This window comes from Lagenorhynchus albirostris, chromosome 10, assembly GCF_949774975.1.
Source record: "Lagenorhynchus albirostris chromosome 10, mLagAlb1.1, whole genome shotgun sequence".
In the NCBI taxonomy this organism is placed as follows: Eukaryota; Metazoa; Chordata; class Mammalia; order Artiodactyla; family Delphinidae; genus Lagenorhynchus; species Lagenorhynchus albirostris.
In genome coordinates, this window is record NC_083104.1 from 5,102,196 (window position 1) to 5,121,652 (window position 19,457).

At 42.7% G+C, this 19,457-nt stretch overlaps 2 protein-coding genes across 3 annotated transcripts in view; one reads left to right on the forward strand and one right to left on the reverse strand.

Annotated features, from left to right (window-relative positions):
- The window catches only part of MKRN2 (makorin ring finger protein 2), a 37,582-nt gene extending 28,704 nt beyond the window's left edge, over positions 1–8,878 (reverse strand). The window contains exons 1-2 of the mRNA XM_060161146.1: positions 8,728–8,878; positions 446–725 (exon numbers count right to left, since the gene is read on the reverse strand). The gene's annotated coding sequence lies outside the window, so the exon portion shown is untranslated. The remainder of the gene's footprint in view (positions 1–445; positions 726–8,727) is intronic.
- An 896-nt stretch (positions 8,879–9,774) lies between these two features.
- MKRN2OS (MKRN2 opposite strand) lies at positions 9,775–15,462 on the forward strand. Of its 2 annotated transcripts, XM_060161150.1 has the most exons (4): positions 9,775–10,042; positions 13,209–13,258; positions 14,258–14,420; positions 15,222–15,462. In XM_060161150.1, exons 1-4 carry the CDS (start codon positions 9,825–9,827, stop codon positions 15,460–15,462), a joined length of 672 nt encoding a protein of 223 aa, XP_060017133.1. In that variant the 5' UTR covers positions 9,775–9,824. The 2 variants fall into 2 exon arrangements, with proteins under 2 accessions (XP_060017133.1, XP_060017134.1); XM_060161151.1 differs by lacking the exon at positions 13,209–13,258 and having other exon boundaries at positions 9,985–10,042.
- The last annotated feature ends 3,995 nt before the right edge of the window (positions 15,463–19,457 follow it).

Genomic DNA, 19,457 nt, shown 5'->3' on the forward strand with positions numbered 1-19,457 from the left:
TCCCTAGGCCCCTTTCTCAAACCCGGCCTCAGCTGTTCACGCCAAGCCTCGCCTCCCACTTAAGGAATTCCTTAGCCCTCTGCTGGGCAAAATCCAAAGATTTTGCTCTTCTTCAAAATCTCCACTCCCACCCCAAGTGTTAGACCTCATTTTCTTTCCTGGCATTCCTCAACTGTTCATCTTCCGTTTCCTCTGGTGGAAACCCCAAAAGACATTCGTGACACTTTCCTCTGGTTGACTACATCCTGCAGATCCTGCTTCCACACCCGTCTCCAAAGCGTCCCTCTTCTCTCCATTTCCACCGTTATGGTTCCTGTCTAAGCAAGTGGCACTCCTTGCCTGGGCCCATGCACTGGCCTCTTAACTGGTCTTCTGGCTTCTGCTCCTGCCCTTTTCTAGTCTGTCACACAAAACCTGTTTTTAAAAAAATAATAATTAATTTTACCTTATTTATTTTTGGCTGCGTTGGGTCTTTGTTGCTGCACGCGGGCTTGCTCTAGTTGCGGCGAGCGGGGGCTACTCTTCGTTGCGGTGCGTGGGCTTCCCATTGCTGTGGCTTCTCTTGTTGTGGAGCACAGGCTCTAGAGCGCAGGCTCAGTAGTTGTAGCGCACGGCTTAGCTGCCCCGGGGCATGTGGGATCTTCCCGGACGAGGGCTCAAATCTGTGTCCCCTTCATTGGAAGGCGGATTCTTAACCACTGCGCCACCAGGGAAGCCCACAAAACCTGTTTTTAAAACATAAATTGGATCATGTCATTCACCTCTCAGTAGTTTCCCATTGCTTTTTTCAAAATTTCTTTTTTAAATTGTAAAAACTTGAGATAATAGCAAACTACAGGGAAGTGCACAAAATACATATATACATATGTGAATTTTTACGTATGTATACGCTCATGAAACCAGTAACTAGATCAATATAAAGAACTTTATCAACACTCCAGAGGGCTCCTTTATGCCACTGCCCAGTCAATACCTCCCAATTGTTCAATTCTTTGAACAACTGTTTCAATTTTTCTTGACTTTCATATAAATGAAATAATTCAGTATGTACTCTCTTGTCTTTCTTCTTTTGACCAACATTCCGTGAGATCTACCCATGTTGTTATACACAGCTGTATGTTGTTTTTACTTTGCTGTAAAAATATTGTCTTCTGATGAATGAGCATGGTATATACCTCCAATTACTTAGACCTTTTGAAATTTCTCTCAGAAACTTAGGAAGAATATTGGAAAATTTGTAGTTTTCAGTGTACAAGTCTTCAACAACTTTTATTAGATTTATTCCCAGGTACCTAGATGAGTTTTTTTGATACTGTTTTAAATGAGTTTTTAAAATGTCCTAATTGTTTGTTGCTTGCTCCATACTACACTCATGTATTAATTTAAATTGTTTGTTTTGTATTCTCTACACACACAATCATGCCATCAACAAATAATGACAGTTTCACTTTATTTTCAACCTTCATATCCTTTATTTCTTTTTCTTATTGCACTATTGAAAATCTCAGTGCAAGTGTAAATAGAAGTGGTAATAGTGGACACCTTGTCTTGTTCTTGAGTTCATGGAAAGTATTTAATATTTCATCATTAATTAAAATGTTAGCCCTAGAGTTTTTGAAACTATCCATTATCAAATTAAGGCAGTTTCTTTATCATTCTAGTTTTCTTAGAGTTTTTAATCATGAATATGTCTTGTTTTTTAAATCAAATCTGTTTTTCCCCCCCATCTATTAAGAAAACCATCTATTGAGAAAACCATGTCTTATCCTTTATTCGGTTAATGTGTTGAACTATATTGATTGATTTTTGAATGTTAAACCAACCTCAGATTCCTTGGCTATACCCCCACTTGGCCATGATATATTATTCTGTCTATAAATCATCAGATTCTATTTGTTAATATTGTGTTTAGGAGTTTTGCATCCTTATTCATAAGACATATTGGTATGTAGTGTTCCTTTTTTGTAATGTCCATGTCAAGTTTTGTACCTGAGATGTGCTGGCCTCATAAAGTGAGTTTGGAAGTCTTCCCTCTTTTCTATTCCTTGGAAAAGTCTGTAATATAGCTATTAATTTTTTCCTTAAATATTTGAAAGAACAAGAACATACCACTGAAGCCATCTCAGCCTGCACATAACGTCATAAGATTTTTTATTAAAGGTTTAATTCTGTATTACATATAGGGCTATTCAGATTTTATCTTCTATCAGGTTTGGGAAGCTTTTTTCCCCCAAGTAAATTAGTCCATTTCATCTAAATTATGAAACATGGAGTTGTTAATAATATGTTCTTTAAAAAAATGATCTGTAATGGTGTCTCTTTTCATTACTGATATTAATAATTGGTGTTTTATCTCTTTTTAAAATCCATTTTACTAGAAATTTATCAATGTTTTTAATCTTTTCAATGGACAAGATTTTGGCTTTATTCATTTTCTCTATTGTACATGTTTTTTTCTATTTCAGTGATTTCTGCTCGTATCTTTACTATTTTCTTTTTCTATGTTCTTTGAATTCACAATGCTATTGTTTCTGGCTTCCTGAGATGGAAATTTAGATCACCAGTTTTCAAATGTTCTCCTTTTTTAACTATTTAAAGCTATAATGTTCCCTCTAAGCACATTTTAATTGTGTTCCACAAGTTTTTATGTCATATTTTCCTTATCCTTCAGTTCAAATATTTTCTAATTTCCATTCTTTGACGCGTATGTTATTTAGAAGTGTTCTGCTTAATTTCTAAACAACTGAGGACTTTCTAGTTATCTTTTCCTTACTGATTTCTAGTGTAATCCCATTGTGGAATTGTCTATTCTCCTTTTGGTTTGGTCAACATCTGATTTATATATTTTGAAGCTGTGTTTTAGGTTCAGACAAATTTAAGATTGCTTTAGCTTTTTTTTGTTTCAACACATCACTAAGAAATGTCCTTCTTTGTGCTTAGTTGCACATGTTAATTAGGGCAGTGTTATATCAGTGAAAGAATGTGTTAGAATGTGTCCAGAAATTCTTTTAATTTAAAAGTGTACTTTGTCTGATATTAATATAATCATATCAGCTTTCTTTCAGATAGTCTTTGTATGGTATATCTTTTTCCATCCTTTTATTTTCAACTTACCTGGTATTTTTATATCTAAACTGTATCTCTTGTAAATGGCATATAGTTGATTAATTTTAAAATCCTGATAATCTTTGTTTTGAATTGGATTATTTAGACCATTTACATTAAATGCAATACAGTTGGATTTGAATTTACCATCTTGCTATTAATTTTCCATTCATATAATGTTATTTATTCTCCTTTCTTGTATTCCTTTGGATTAAGTATTTTCATTTATTCCATATTTTTCTTTATTGATTATACACTTTTTTTTTTTTTGCGGTACGCAGGCCTCTCACTGTTCCGGCCTCTCCCGTTGCGGAGCACAGGCTCCGGACGCGCAAGCTCAGCAGCCATGGCTCACAGGCCCAGCCGCTCCGCGGCATGTGGGATCTTCCCGGACCGGGGCACGAACCCGTGTCCCCTGCATCGGCAGGCGGACTCTCAACCACTGTGCCACCAGGGAAGCCCTGATTATACACTTCTAATTATCATTTAAAAATTATTCTTTTTAAAAATTATTTATTTATTTACTTTTGGCTGTGTTGGGTCTTCGTTTCTGTGCGTGGGCTTTCTCTAGTTGCGGCAACCAGGGGCCACTCTTCATCGCGGTGTGTGGGCCTCTCACTACCGTGGCCTCTCTTGTTGCGGAGCACAGGCTCCAGACGTGCAGGCTCAGTAGTTGTGGCGCACGGGCTTAGTTGCTCCATGGCACGTGGGATCTTCCCAGACCAGGGCTCGAACCCGTGTCCCCTGCATTGGCAGGCAGATTCTCAACCACTGCGCCACCAGGGAAGCCCCTAAAAATTATTCTTTTAACGATTACCCTAGAGATTACAATATGCGTCTGTGAATTTACTAAAGTACTAGTGCCTTAAATTAGTACTAGTACCACTTCCTCAACAATGCAAAAAATCTATGATAACTCCATTAACTCTCCTATCCCATTTTGTACTATTGTTATCATATATTTTACTTCTGCATATGTTTAAACCCAACAACATATTGTAATGAATGTTGTTTTAAAATGTGGTATTCTTCATTTCTTTCAACCATTCCATGTTTCCACCTAGGATCATTTTTATTCAGCCAGAAGAACTCTTTGAGTATTTCTTATACTGAAGATCTTCCAACGATTAATTTTCTCAGCCTTTATTATATGAGGAAGTATTTGCTCCCATTTTAAAACATGCCTTTTTTTTTAGAATAGTCTTAGATTTGCAGAAAAGTTGTGAAGATAGTAGAGACGTCCCATACACTCCACATCCAGTTTCTCCTATTATTAACATCTTGTATCAATATGGCAATGTATGTTGAAACACTAATACGTTATTATAAACCAAAGCCCATACTTTATTCGGATTTCATTAGTTTATACCTTTTTCTGTCCTGGGATCCCATCCAGGACACCACATTGCATCTAGTCATCCTGTCTCCTTGGCTTCTCTTGGGATGGCAGTTTCTGAGAATCTCCTGATTTTTGATGATCATGACAGCTCTGCGAAGTTCTGGTGAGATATTTTGCAGAATATCCCTCAACTGGGATTTATCTCATGTTTTCCTCATGATTAGACTGGGATTATGGGTTTCAGGGGCGGGGGAAGAACTTGGAGCTGAAGTGCCATTCTCTTCACGTCATGTTTCACATGTTTCACACCAACTACTGAAACTGGCTCAAGAAGTAGAAAATATGAACAGACCTCTAACAAGAGACTAAATTAGTCATCAAAAAACTTCCCACAAAGAAAATCCCCAAACCAATGGCTTCACTGGTGAATTCTATTAAACATTCAAAGAAGAATTAACACTAATCTTTTACAGATTCTTACAAAAAACAGAAGAGGAAATACTTCCCATTCTATGAGGCCAGTACTACACCTTGATACAAAAACCAGACAAATACATCACAAGAAAACTATAGACCAATATACTTTATAAATATAAAAACCCTCAACAAAATACTAGCCAATGGAATGCAGCAGCATATAAAAAGGATTATACACCATGACCATGTGAGATTTATCCCAGGAGTGCAAGATTCGTTGAACATATGTAACTCAATCAATGTAACTCACCACATAAATAGAAAACAAAAATATGGTCATTTCAATAGAAATGGAAAAAACATTTGACAAAATCCAACACCCTTTCCTAACAAAAACACTCAAAAAAACTAGGAAGAGAAAGGAACTTCCTTAACTTGATAAGATCATCTACCAAAACCCCACAGTTAACATCAGACCCAATGGTGAAAGACTAGAACTTTTCCCTCTAAAATGAGGCACAAGATAAGGATGTTTACTCTTAACACTTCTATTCAACATTATACTGGAATTTCTAGCCAGGGCACTTAGACAAGAAAAAGAAATAAAAGTTATTCAGATTGGAAAAGAAAAAGTAAAACTATCTTTACTTGCAAATGATATGACCCTGTATAAAACTCTTAGAAAAAAGCGTAATCATAAATTTTCATGACATTGGATTAGGCAATGGATTCTTAAATAGGACACCAAAAGCATAAGAAACAGAAGAAAAAATGGATACATTTGACTTAATCAAATTTTAAAAAATTTCTGCTTCAAATAACACCATCAAGAAAGTGAAAAGACAGTATTTAGAATATATGTAGTATATCCAGAATATATAAACAAAAAATACAAAAAAAGACAAAGATATATCAAGAACACAAACTCAACAATAAAAAAAATAACCCAATTAAAAAATGGGCAAAGCATTTGAATAGATATTTCTCCAAAGAAGAAATACAAATGGCCAACAGGCACATGAAAAGACGCTCAGCATCATTAGTCATTAAGGAAGTGCAAGTCAATCCCACAATGAGATACCAATTCGAAACCACTAGGAAGGTTAAAACAAGAAATACAGACAATAACAAGTGTTGGTGATGTGGAGAAATTGGAACCCTCTTAAATTGCTGGTGGGAATGGAAAATGATGCAGCCACTTTGAAAAAAAGTTTGGCAGTTGCTCAAAATGTTAAATACAGAGTTACTATGTGACCCAGAAATTCCACTCCTGGGTATATAATCAAGAGAATTGATAACATATGTCCACACAAAATCTTGTACAGTAATATGAAACTTGTTTATAGCAGTGTTATTCATAATAGCCCCAAAATGGAAACAATCCAAATGTCCATCAGCTGATGAAAGGATATACAAAACGTCGTACCTCTGTACAACGGTATATTATTCAGCCATAAAAAAGGAATGAACAACCAATACATGCTACAACATGGATGAACTTTGAAAACATTATGCCAAGTGAAAGAAGCCAGATACAAAAGACCCCATATTGTATAATTCCACTTATATGAAATGTCCAGAATAGACAAATCCATTGACAGGAAGCAGACTAGTGGTCGCCAGGGGTTAGTGGGAGGGAAGAATGGGGAGTGACTGCTAACAGGTACAAGGTTTCTTTTTTGGAGTGATAAAAATGTTCTGAACTTAGATTAGGTAAAAACCACAGAACTGTACACTTTAAATGGGTGATTTTTATATGTAAATTTTGTTTCAATTTTTTAAAAAAAGTAAGGCATATTGTAGATAGAAAAAGGGATCCAACATACAGAGAATAGAATTTCATGAAGAAGAAAATCAAAACAGAATTGGGAGATTGGATTGACATATATACACTAATATACACAGAATAGACAACTAATGAGAACCTGCTATATAGCACAGGGAACTCTACTTCATTTTGCTGTACAGTAGAAACTAACACAACATTTTAAAACAACTATACTCCCCCCACCAAAAAAAAAACCAAAAAAAGGAAACAGAACAAATCCTCAAAATTATAATTTATGAACAATTTCCTGAAAAAAAAAGATACAAAACTGTATATTCAAAGAGCACACCACAGAATATAACAAAAAGGAAGCAGACTCACAGATACAAAGAACAAACTAGTGGTTACCAGTGGGGAGAGGGAAGCGGGGAGGGGCAATATAGGGATAAGGGGTTAAGAGGAACAAACTATTAGGTATAAAATAAGCTACAAGACTATATTGTACAACATGGGAATATAGCCAATATTTTATAATAACTATAAATAGACTATAACTTTTAAAAAAATAAAGTTTTATAAGTTCAAAAACTACACAGAACATACCACAAGCCTGAATAAATCAACCTAAAAAAACAACATCAAGACATATAATAAAATTACTGATCTTTAAAAAAAAAATATCCTTTGGGCATATTGGCAAAAAAGAACACGACTTACAGGAGAAAGAAAATTGTTTTGTCATCAGACTTTTGACAGCAGTGCTTTATACCAGAAGAAAATGGAATAACATATTAAAGAAAATGCGAGCCAAGGATTTTATATCCAGCAAAACCGACCTAAAGAACAGAGATGAGTTATCGACATACTAGAACTCAGAGAGGCACTTCCCTGGTGGTGCAGCGGTTAAGAATCCACGTGCCAGTGCAGGGGACACGGGTTCGAGCCCTGGTCCAGGAAGAACCCACATGCCACGGAACAACTGAGCCCGTGAGCCACAACTACTGAAGCCTGCGTGCCTAGAGCCCGTGCTCCGCAACAAGAGAAGCCACCGCAATGAGAAGCCCGCGCACGGCAACGAAGAGTAGCCCCTACTTGCCACAGCTAGAGAAAACCCACGCGCAGCAACAAAGACCCAACACAGCCAAAAATAAATAAATAAATTTATTTAAAAAAAAAAAAGAACTCAGAAACTAGTCTGCCTATGAGCCCTTCCTGAGGAATCTTCTAGGAATGAACTTCATAATTATTAGAGAGTGAGGCAAGGACTAATAGTGAGCATGAAAAGATATTTGTGTGTAAAACTAAGCCTTAGCGAGGGCTAGAGGGGAGAGGCTATTGTTTACAATGGCAGATGCTTTGACAGTGAAGAAATAGGATAACCATTTAAGTACATGAGAGGAAGATGGGGAGAGTATGTGCAAAAATTTAAAAAAACCCTCTAATCATAATTAGAGGTGGTGGTATTACTACTGCTACTCTGAGATTGTGTAAAGTGGGATAAAGCATCCCCTGTATCCTTGAGACCAAGGCTTTCAGTGTGGAGGAAAAGAGATACAAATGTAACATAGAAGAGATTAAGTAAAAACACTAGTCCTGAAGTTGAATTGGAAACAGCATGTAATCCTTATGTGTATGCATGTGTGTGTGCACCTTTTTTTACCCTGCTCTGTTCACTGAAAAGATCAAGAAACGATTTAAAAAAAAGAATGCTAGCATATTAAAATGTTTATTAAGGCATGGTTCCTCTGTTTCTTTTCATAGGACTAAAAATACCTCTTGGTATTGGTGTCATGAAGATGAATATATTCTCAGTTGAAAGTAACTTGCATCACACAAACAATCGAACAGTAGCGGTGGTTTATATTAATAATGAACAATCTCAGATCCTTGTCACCTGAGCTGCGTGTCTAGCTATAACCTGTCTGCCTTCGCTGTAACAACAGAAAGTTGGTTGAAATGATTTCTAAGGTCTTTTTTTATTGCTGTAAGTCTGATCATCATTCCATATTATTACACTGAATACGTGCTTTTCTGCACTTCAGCATACTGTGCCTTATTTAAATGCACATTAGGAAACACTTTTCTGAAGCGCCTTTACCTGCCATGACACCTTCTCTGTGGGTCTTCCCTCTACGATCGCTTTTCTCTGGAACCACAGGCATCAGGAGGCGATTGGCTAAGGAAAGCGTGTTGCCACCAAACTTTGGATTCCTCTGCAGGCATCTGAAAGGCTGAGCTGGACCTATACAACTGATAGTGTGAAAAAGTTTCCAAGATGAGAGAAAACCACAAATTTCAAAACAGTATACAGTAAAACAACATTGGGGTTTGAAGAAAGTATATGGAAATATTCACTTATTTTACCTTGCAGTTTTCTCCCGGGAGTACAATACGGTGGGTGGAAAAATGCTATGAGAAATGGGGGGGCATTACCTTTCTTTCCACATATCCTTATGCAGCTGCTTAAAATTACTTTAAAACTGAAGAATCATAAAGTGCATATAGTAAAACGTACAGCTTGATGTATTTTCACAAACTGAATATTCTCGTATAATCAACACCTAGATAATGAATCAGCACAACCCCAGACCCCAGGTCCCCCTCATGCCCTCTTCCAGTCAGCACCCACCACCTCGGGTAGCCACTATCCCTATCCCTGTGCTGTTAATTTTTTATGAGCATGAGTCCTTCTACAATATAAAATATCAAAAGAAAAACAGCCTCAAAGTAAGGATTCCATTTATTTATCCAAAACCCAAACGATATAACCTCTTCTAGAAAACCAAAAGTAAATGTGGGTCACTAACTCCAAGAAGCTCACAGACAAATTAAATAACAGCGCTGGTGGAAACAAATACAGTGCTGCCAGCGCAAGGGAACGCTGGGGGAAGCTGAGGAAGGTTTCACAGAAAGGTAGGGCTTTGGAGAATGAGGAAGAGCTGGCTATCGACTGTTGCAAAACGTACAAAGGCTAGAAAGAAACGTTGTGAGCACAAATGAAGCTGGCTCTTTAAGACACCTGTTCATGGGGAGGCCTGGTTACAGGTTAACCCTAGCTGTTTTGGCTTCTGAAGCCACCAGTCAGAATGACATCACTGTTATCAGGTTACTCGGATGGAGGGCATTTGCTGGCCATGTAACGCGGAAAAGGAAGTCCTGGGGAACGCACCCCTCCTTGCCCAGGAGGGGAAAGCCATGCAGCGCCCAGAGGCTGGGAAGCCTATTATCAAATTCAACCACTGTCAGAAGTACATCTACAGCTTCAGCGTGCCGTCATGCTGCCCCCTCTGCGGGCAGGACGTGGGCTCCAGGAAGCTGGAGGAAGCACCTGTCAGCATCCCTAATCCGTTTACCGATGGGCATCAAGAAGAGTGTTCATTCCTCCTCAGACCAACTCAAGGGACGTTTCTTAGGTACAGTGTTTTATGTGTTGCATTGGATTGTGCAAAGCTTCACTTCTCTGTTTTAGTCACTTAAGCTTTCTTTTTCTAACGTGCTATATACAGTGTGAGAGTTGGTGGATAACCTTTTCAGCGGTCTGGTGTTAAATCCTAAAATGTTGGCCTTTTTGTTTCATAAGAATAGCAGGGTGCATACTTTCCTGGAATGATAAGTGCAAGACTATACGAAGGTCAAACCTGCTTATACAATTTTAAGAGAGAGGAATCGATAGCCTGGAGATTTTTTTTACCCATAGATTTTGTGCTAAGAGGCCAACTGGGAAAATGACCCAGCAGCTAATCTCATCAAAATAATACCTTTACTTCGAGTTAGTTTGTAACATTTGTGACAAGCAGGTACCCTGCACAGAGCCTGAAGGATGGCCACGTACAGACTATTTTGCATGGAGGTGCATGAAACTGAGACTAGAGCTGGTCTGTTTCAATGGTAGACGTCACCTGACTTTAAGAAACATTTCAGAAATCAAAAGAAAGGATGGTGCCTTCTTAAGAGTCCTGAGTTTACAGGTGGAATTGGAACTGGCCCTGCACGAGCCAGGTTTCAAGAGAACAGTGATGAGTAATGGTGCGAGCTTTGGGAAGTGTGTCGTGCACACTATTGTGGTCTGATGCCCAGACCTTCCTGCCTCCTTGAAACATACCCTCCTGAGTCCCTCCTGCCCTCTAGTGCTGGTTTGGGATAAGAAAATTGGAGTTGACTACTCTCCTGCTCGCTAACTTCCTTAATCAATTTCCTTCCAGTCCCTATGGGGATGAAACGAACCGACGTGTGTACAAGGCATTGGTCAAACACTAGGGGCACAACAGACTGCACTCCTGACCCTTCCTCGGGGAGGCAGCGGGATGCAGAGGGGACCGTGCAGGCTTGTACGCCAAGAAGCCCCCCATTCCTACCCTGATTCAGACCAGCTCCAGGACCCTCTCCGAGTCTCTGGTTCCTCACCTGTAAAATGAGGACCCGCTGACCTTGCAGAGTTGTGAGGGTCAGCGAAAAGGCCTATAAACCTGGCCCGGGTGCCAGGCACGACGTTGAACCAACACGCTCCTTCCTGTCCCAATATTTTCATACTCAGCTCAGAACGTGACTGGGAGAACCTTCATTTCTCCCTTAACCAGATTCATGAAGCCCAAACTGTTTTATAAGGCCCCTCATTCACGCTAACTTGGAGTTAGTAACTGGTTGGATTCCGAAAGCTTTTGAACAGAGCTTAAAATTCAGAATTCACTTCCTGTAACGCTGGTTCACTCAACAGGTGCTCACTGAGCAGCTGTGTGTGGGAAATGCTAGGGATGTCACAGTGAACAAGCTGCCGCCCTGCTCTCCAGAAATGACACAACACGCGACAGGCTTTCAGGCTAGCCCCTGAGAAGCATTCCTCTCTTCTGTGATGTGGTGGTGACACTAACAGCCCTGGCCTCCCTCGGCAGCAGCAGAAAGGAGGTGGTGGTGTGGAAATACATCGTGTGCTTAGGCATCTTCCTATCCCCCTCAGGAACTCAGGCCAGGATCTGCAGAACCCAGGAGCCCCCTGCCCACCAGTCCCTTGAAGGCCGAGTTCCAGACTAGTTTTTTCCCTCTCCTCCTGTTTCGAAACCCTCAGGACCAACTCCCACAACTCATCTTGAGACAATTTCATCTACTTCTTAAGAGAACCAGCAGTGACTCAAAGGAATCATGGAGGCTCTGATCTAACTAGATGAGGATCCCTCAGGGCTGCCATATAGGGCCGTGCAGCTTGTGGACTGCACAAAGGCACCTGGCCAAGGCAGTGGCGGGTACCGAAGTTCAGCCTGCATTCCACTCACCCCGGGCAGCACCCTGGGCAGAGCTGCATCTGCAGGAAGAAGGGGCACCTTTTCTTAATCTGTACAAAACTATCATATGGGATAGGGGTGGCCCTGGCCCTGCCCCATCACATGCTTCTGTAACACTTCTCAATCTATTAACAACTTGTTAAACTAAAACTAGAAAAGTCTTCTCTGGAAGCAGGCAAACCCTGTGAGGCAAGGGACCTCATTTCCCGTTGTGTCACTAGCACTTCACTTCAAATGACAGGCCCGTAGTTGACATGTTGCATGAATGAGAAATAACTGGAGGAGAGCGGGAGTGAGAGGGAACGCCTGGGATTTAGGCGGGAAACAGAGAGGCTGTACATGCAGGGAGTGATCTGCGGATGGCACACATCCAGGTCCAGCACCGTGATCGGCCACCCAAGACTTACTGTTTTTCCCAGCTTCATTCTCAACCTCTGAACCCACAGGGTCTCAGAAAACTCACAGTGGCTGCAACAAGACGGCCTGGGGGGACTGCTCTGAAGTGGTGGGCAGCCATTTGTGTCCTTGGCCATTGTAAACCCCGGGACTGATTGCTTGAACGAGGAACCAAACATTCAGAACTGTGGTCTGACAAAGGAGCGCATCATTTAAAAATTACCTGACTTATGTGACACCTCTACATGGTGGCACTCAACAGGCATTTTACTCTTACAACCAGCTTGCTAGGAGCTAATGCTATTTCCATCTCACAGGTGAGAAAGTCTCGGGGCAAACAAGTGATAGCCTGGGATCGTATATAGAGGTTAAATTACCTGGAGTTATACATCTGATGCACAGCCTCGGGGGAAGAATAATTTCAGGAAAGAAGGGCTGTCCAGGAAAAGTGAGTGTGGCCACGGGCTTCAAGACCATATTAGTTTCAAAGGTAGAAGCCCACTGAGGTGCTTTCAGGACCCTCTCACCCACGTTGGCCTGAGGAACGGGCTGCCCTCTCACACTTAAGGAGGAAAGAGTCAGGAGCTTCCTCAACAGCTGACAGCCGGGTGGGCCCCTCTGCTGCAGAGCCAGGCGTCATGCGGACGTTACGCTCCAGCAGGGCTGGCCTTCCAGCACACTCACCTTTAGGACTGCGGGGGCCAAATAGATCCAGAGCGGGTGCAGGGCACTGTTTTCTACCTCACACGTACTCCTGGCCTTTCCACTAACCTGGCCTCTGGCACCGAGGCCGAGTTCTGGCATCGGCCAAGAGGGGAGGCCCACTGTTCTCCTCCCACTTTAAATACCAATTCCACGCGCCTAGTGTGTGCAAATGAGAGGACAAAAACGCTCTTGTTTCTTCCAGGGAGTATGACGGAAGGTCTGATCTTCACGTGGGGATAACCAACACAAATGGTAAGTGCGCTTTCATAGCTTAAAAAGTTCCCCCAATACCTGGTTAGAAGAGAGCAGTATTTCTAGAGAGAAAGTAATGTGGCAACGTTACTAACGATACTAAGTATCTGAAAGCTCTTTAATGTTTTCTCAGCCAAGAGCTGAGAAAACATTAAAAACATTGCAAACGTGTATGTTTTTTCTTAGTTTTTAAGAGAGGAAGAAACAGACATCCAGAGAGGCTGAGTTGTCCAAGACCTCATCTTGTGTTAGAAGCAGACCCTCTGCTCCCAATGCCACACTCAGCCCACTGTCACTGGGTCCTCATACTTGGGGTCTCCAGGGGCCAAGCAGGAACACCAGGGATAAACTGGGGGGACACAGCACCTGAGCGTGCGGTAGGCCCTGCAAAAGTTTGCTTTAAAAAATCAGAAAAGCAGCACATTTAAATAAAATGGTTCCTTTGGCCAGATTTAGCTTGGAGGGCACAGTCTGCAGGAAAAGGCCTGGGGAGTGCCGCCAGCAGGAGGGTGCAGGCCTGGGAATGGTGAGCGAGGCCAGCCACTTGCGGCTGCGATCAGGTCCCACAGGTGAAGTCTGATTACAGCCCTTGCTGCTCCCTTGAGGCAGGAGAACTGACACTGTGAACAGAAACCTAGGACTGGGTTTTGAACTCATTGACTGTCACGAACAGTCAAATCTGCACCAGTCTTTGTCAGGAGAAATGTACTGCTGATTTAAGGAAGTGAGACGGACGCCTTTGTAGACAGAGAACTTCAACAAAAATATCTGGAGATGATCACCCCAGCACCTATTACTGTCTCGTTTCTCTGGGACAACCTCGGGTGCTGAGAGCAAGGAGGCAGAGGCTCCCTGGAGGAGGGGCTTCGAGAGCTCTCGGACTGCAATCGGGAAGTGCTGTCTGGGCTCCTGTTGTGTGCAGTTAGCAGGTGGCTGCTGTCCCGTTCACCGGGGTGCATTTCCCCTGACGCCTCGGTGTGATTTTGGTTTTGGCGGCAGGAGTCGTGTATAATTACACGGTGCACGGTGTCCAGCGAGACGAAGCGGGCTGGGGGCAGAGCGTGAGCATCCCGCTCCTGCAGCCCGGCATGTTCGGACTGATGGACCAGTGGGACAAGTACCTGGAAGACTTCTCCACCACGGGAGCCTGGCTGCCTCACAGGTAGGACAGGGCCCTCACTCACCACCAGGTGCCATCACAGCTCACAGAGGACGCTAAGCTGCACTGACTTGCATGTTGAGCCTGTACTGAGATAGTAGCGTCTGTAACAGAATTAAGCAGGGGCTGAATTACTGGGGGTTTCTGCAGAGGTGAGCTAGCACACATTTCCCCAACAGAACCACAGCACTCTAAGAGCTGAAGGGACCAGACCTTAGTACTCTAGTTATTTCGCTTATTTGACTCCTTTACACACTCGACATTTAATAATATGTACAGCAAAACCCACAGTATTATAGTCCCTTAAAACAAAACCATTTTAAATGAGGTTCAAAACGTAAACCTACCTAAAGCTCCCCCCATTTTAAGTTTCGGCAAGTTTGAAATTAATTTATCAATTCCTTGCCCCCTTTTCACTGTAGAAGATATATAGCATACTTGTGGACTTAAACTGTCCTGATGCTTCCCTTGAAATAAGTTTAGACACTGTAGGATATCATAAAACTCAGACATGGAATTCCACTTCGAGAATCTAGAATTTCAGTGAAATTAAGTTCTCCAAATTGGGGCCTATATGCAACTTGAGTCACCACTCTGGACACCTCGGTGAGTCCTAGGTGTACTTAAGCTGCAAGCAGAAATAGCCCCAGATGCCAAGTGTCCCTCTGACCTGCACCTCTGGACACTATGTCATCAAGGGGGCCAGCACACATGGGGGCCCAGCTTGCAGCGAGGTTGAAATTATGAAAGGCCTTGGGCAGCTCAGGGCTAAGCCTTGTCTTCTCGACGCCCTTGCCCCATAAGGTACGAAGAAGACCACCACAACTGCTACAGCTACGCCCTCAAGTTCATTAACTGCGTGCTGGCCACACAGGGCGAGGAGCGGCTGGACCGGGACGAGTTCACGGAGAAGTTCGTGATCCCGAGGACGAGGAAGGCTTCCAAGTACATCATGCTCTACCGCATGATAGAAGAGCACGGCTTCTACGTCATCGAGCCCCCTGGTCCCCAGACAAGCCCACGTCCGGGAAGCGGCTCGTGCTGAGCGCGCATCGCACCTGAGAGCAGACAGGAAGTGATGTCTGGGGGTTCCCGCCTGGAACAGCTACTGGGCCTCTATATGTCTTCAACTGTGTTTAATAAAAAAGAGTTAGACGGCTTCCCTTTACGCATATTTCAGCTTACTGCAGTGTAAGAATTTACGAAATGAATGAAAATTGTCCTGGGTTTTCAAAATTGTAGGCACCACAACTAAAATTGTTTTCACTGTAGTTTGGGGTCCATGTTACAGCGTAAAGTGGCAGCATCTTTTTTTCACAGAGCAATGAGAACTCTTCCTATAAATTAAGTAGGGAACAAATTCACCTTTCACTGTGAATCCAGAAATTGGGGATTTGTAGGAAGAGACCCTTACAGTTTATGAAGTAATGACTGCCTTCACCTCATTGTTTTTATATAAAAAGCACATGGTAACCTTTTGACAATCAATAATAGTTAAAAAAAAAAAAAAAGGAAAAAGATCTCAGAATCTGAGCCGGGAACCATGCACTCCTCCTGGGTCAGCCTTTCTGTGTCTACACGCACAAACAGGACTGGCAATTCCTCAATCAACCTGTTTCCCTGGCCTGAGGTGGGGAGTTGGGGTGTTGGAGTTACCACAGCGAATCACCTCCTCTGCCCACTCTAGGTGCAGAATTCAGAAAGGACACGATGAAAGTCCGTCTTCTGTCTCTCATACCTTCAGGAGGAGGAAGGGGACGACTGAGATGAGTAACCACAAGGATTGTTAACAAGCACATTAGAATTTTTACACCCAGATAATCAGACTTTAAATAGCCAGTGATCAAAACATTTCAGGATTCCTCTTTGGAAACTGCTTCCAGAACTCTCTGTTTTTGACCAAACGTGATATACTATCCACCTAATCTTATTCCTCAGCGTGGGCACCGAATCATGTCTAATTTCCAAAAACCAAACCCATCTTCAAGGTAGCAATAGTTACTGAGTAATAAAGATATTCCGAAAACTTGCTACAGATTCTTCAAGCTTGTTTCCAAAGAGGCATTGGTCAGTGTTCCACACTAGCGACTTCAGTGGGAAAAATTGCAGGCAGCTCAACATTTGCATTTGTTAAGTTTTAGGACTGTTCTTTAAGAAATACAAAACTTCCTACCTAGAAAATGAGACCACCTTAAATGACCTGCCTGCTACTCTGTGTTCAAGGAATCATAAAGACCTCAGCGGGTAAAGATGAAAGGGGCGTGGGGTTTGGGGGATATTCCGATTTGCCCCATTCTCTTTAAGCTCTGTCTTAGGACTCTGCTTCCCTGGACCAGTTCTTTACCCTATTATTAGTAATCATAACAGCTGCAATTAACGCGTATTCATAAAAGACTCCACACCAGAGTAAACACTTCTTACTCTTCTCTTTTAATCTCTAAGACCATCCTGTGAGGTAGGTACTGACATCATGCCCATTTTACAGATGACAAGGGAAACGGACTTGCCCAAAGGCACCCAGTGGCAAAACCAGGGTTCAGACCAGGTTTGACTGCAAAGCCTGTGCAGTTACCTCCAGCACCTAGCGACCCGAAAGCGACCAGTGGCACGCAGGGTGTACGGCAACTGGGTCAGCAATTTGCCATCGTTAGAGAAGATAAGCATTCTGCTTTCATCAGCATTCAAATATGAACAGCAGATAAGAAACATGTCATAAAACAATTAAAATAAGAATTGTTGGGACTTCTCTGGTGACACAGTGGTTAACAATCTGCCTGCCAATGCAGGGGACATGGGTTCAAGCCCTGGTCCGGGAAGATCCCACATGCCACAGAGCAACGAAGCCCGTATGCCACAACTACTGAGCCTGCACTCTAGAGCCCGCAAGCCACAACTACTAAGTCTGCGTGCCAAAACTACTGAAGCCTGTGCGTGCCACAACTACTGAAGCCTGTGCGCCTAGAGCCTATGCTCTGCAGCAAGAGAAGCCACCACAATGAGAAGCCTGTGCACCGCAACAAAGAGTAGCCCCGGCTCGCCGCAACTAGGGAAAGACCGCGCGCAGCAATGAAGACCCAATGCAGTCAAAAAAAAAAAAAAAATTGTTAATATTAGAAACGCTAATTTCATGCTTTCTCCAAGTGCTTGACCTTGATTTTCAAACAAAGCTTTAACAATCCCCACTCCCTATTTTCGGGGCTGCTCTACACCCTGGAGGTGCCTTTGGTAGCGGTCGGCCTCGTATTTCTTCTTTCACTTCAGCAGGCTACAAATGCCCTGCTCACAAAACCACAGTACCAGCCTACAGGTTTTACCCCAGTAAAGGAAATGGGGCATCAGGATACCACAGACAGATGGGCGACGTGGCTCAGCTCTGCAGAAGTGAGAGCTGAGAATCCTCAGCACTGGCACCAACTCCAACCCCAGATGAAATCTGAGGTCCACCTGGCAGCCCAAGTGCACTCCTTCACGTCAGCGGTGAGCGCAGCCCTGGGCACACATCTGTCTCCGTCAGCGCTCCTGGGATGATGGACGGCTGGGCTCCCGTTCACAGCAAGGCCACAGAGTCACCGATCCGCAAGACTAAACTAACCCACACGAAGGCATTTTTCCAAAGCCTCCACAGCGTGCATGGATTACTCTTATAACCAGGAAAACCCAATAAACGATATTAAAAAAACAAGAAGCCACCCGCAATGGCTGCACCTCGCTCCCTTCGTGCAGGAAGTGCTTACCGTGGTACCCCTCCCCCACCCCCAGAGCTGTCTTCACTACTTTACCTCGAACTTTTTCTGTCACCTCCTCCTCCACTGTGTTACCTACCAGGGCATAAAATGGGCTTTTTACTTCCTAGAGGAAATAATTATCTCAATGCTCACACTTCTGGTTCATCTGAAAGGGAAAAAAGCACACCTATAACGCGCCAGATTCTTTCACAGACCATCTCACTTAGTCTGCGAAACAAACTCCGGACCTAGTAATTATGCCCACGTCACAGGTGAGGAAACTGAGGTTCAGAGGGATTAAGCAATGTTCCCAAGGTCACCACTGTTTTCCTAGTGTAGACCTGGACTCTTGGACCCAGGTTTTTCTTTTTTTGTTTTATTTTGTGTTTTTTTTTGCGGTACGCGGGCCTCTCACTGTTGTGGCCTCTCCCGTTGCGGAGCACAGGCTCCGGACGCGCAGGCTCAGCGGCCATGGCTCACGGGCCCAGCCGCTCTGCGGCACGTGGGATCTTCCCGGATCGGGGCACGAACCCGCGTCCCCTGCATCAGCAGGCGGACTCTCAGCCACTGCACCACCAGGGAAGCCCCGGACCCAGATTTTTCTGATTCCACCCTTTCTACTCTATCAGAATGTGCCATCTAAACGTCAGGAAGAAGAATATCTACCTTTGAAATACTGCTTCTGAAAATGGAAAGATTCCAAAAATTTTTAAATGCTAAAAAACTTTCACTTAAAAGAAATCATAGTGAATTACTTTGAAATAAAAAGTACTGCCTTAGTTTAACAACTTCACAAATTTGCTTTTCCATATCATGTATTCTTAACTGAGGCAACCGTATATTTCACAAAATGGTAAAAAGACTAAAAATTTTCAGCTTATATATTAAAAACCAAAGATTTAAGATAAACTCATGGATTTAAATCTCTCTCAATTTTAGAAATGGGCCTCAGTTACAGTCTTATGGAAGTTAACATTCATGGGATAATTGAGTCTGTAATCAGTTTTTTTTTTGCGTTACTGTACGCGGGCCTCTCACTGTTGTGGCTTTTCCTGTTGCGGAGCACAGGCTCCGGAAGCACAGGCTCAGTAGCCATGGCTCACGGGCCCAGCCGCTCCGCAGCATGTGGGATCTTCCCAGACCGGGGCACGAACTCATGTCCCCTGCATCGGCAGGCGGACTCTCAACCACTGCGCCACCAGGGAAGTCCCTGTAATCAGGTTTTAAAAAATTCAATTCGGTTGGAAAAATCACAAGTGGGAGGTGGGTGATGAGGAGGAGAGACATTTAATTTCTTTTTAGCCTAAGTACTTTC

Bases quoted from the DNA above. Each gene is read 5' to 3' on its own strand.
- MKRN2OS (XM_060161150.1), top strand. From the start codon at position 9,825: ATGCAGCGCCCAGAGGCTGGGAAGCCTATTATCAAATTCAACCACTGT. The intron at 10,043-13,208 runs GTACAGTGTTTT...TGTTTCTTCCAG, and splicing joins ACTCAAGGGACGTTTCTTAG to GGAGTATGACGGAAGGTCTG. The intron at 14,421-15,221 runs GTAGGACAGGGC...TTGCCCCATAAG, and splicing joins GGAGCCTGGCTGCCTCACAG to GTACGAAGAAGACCACCACA.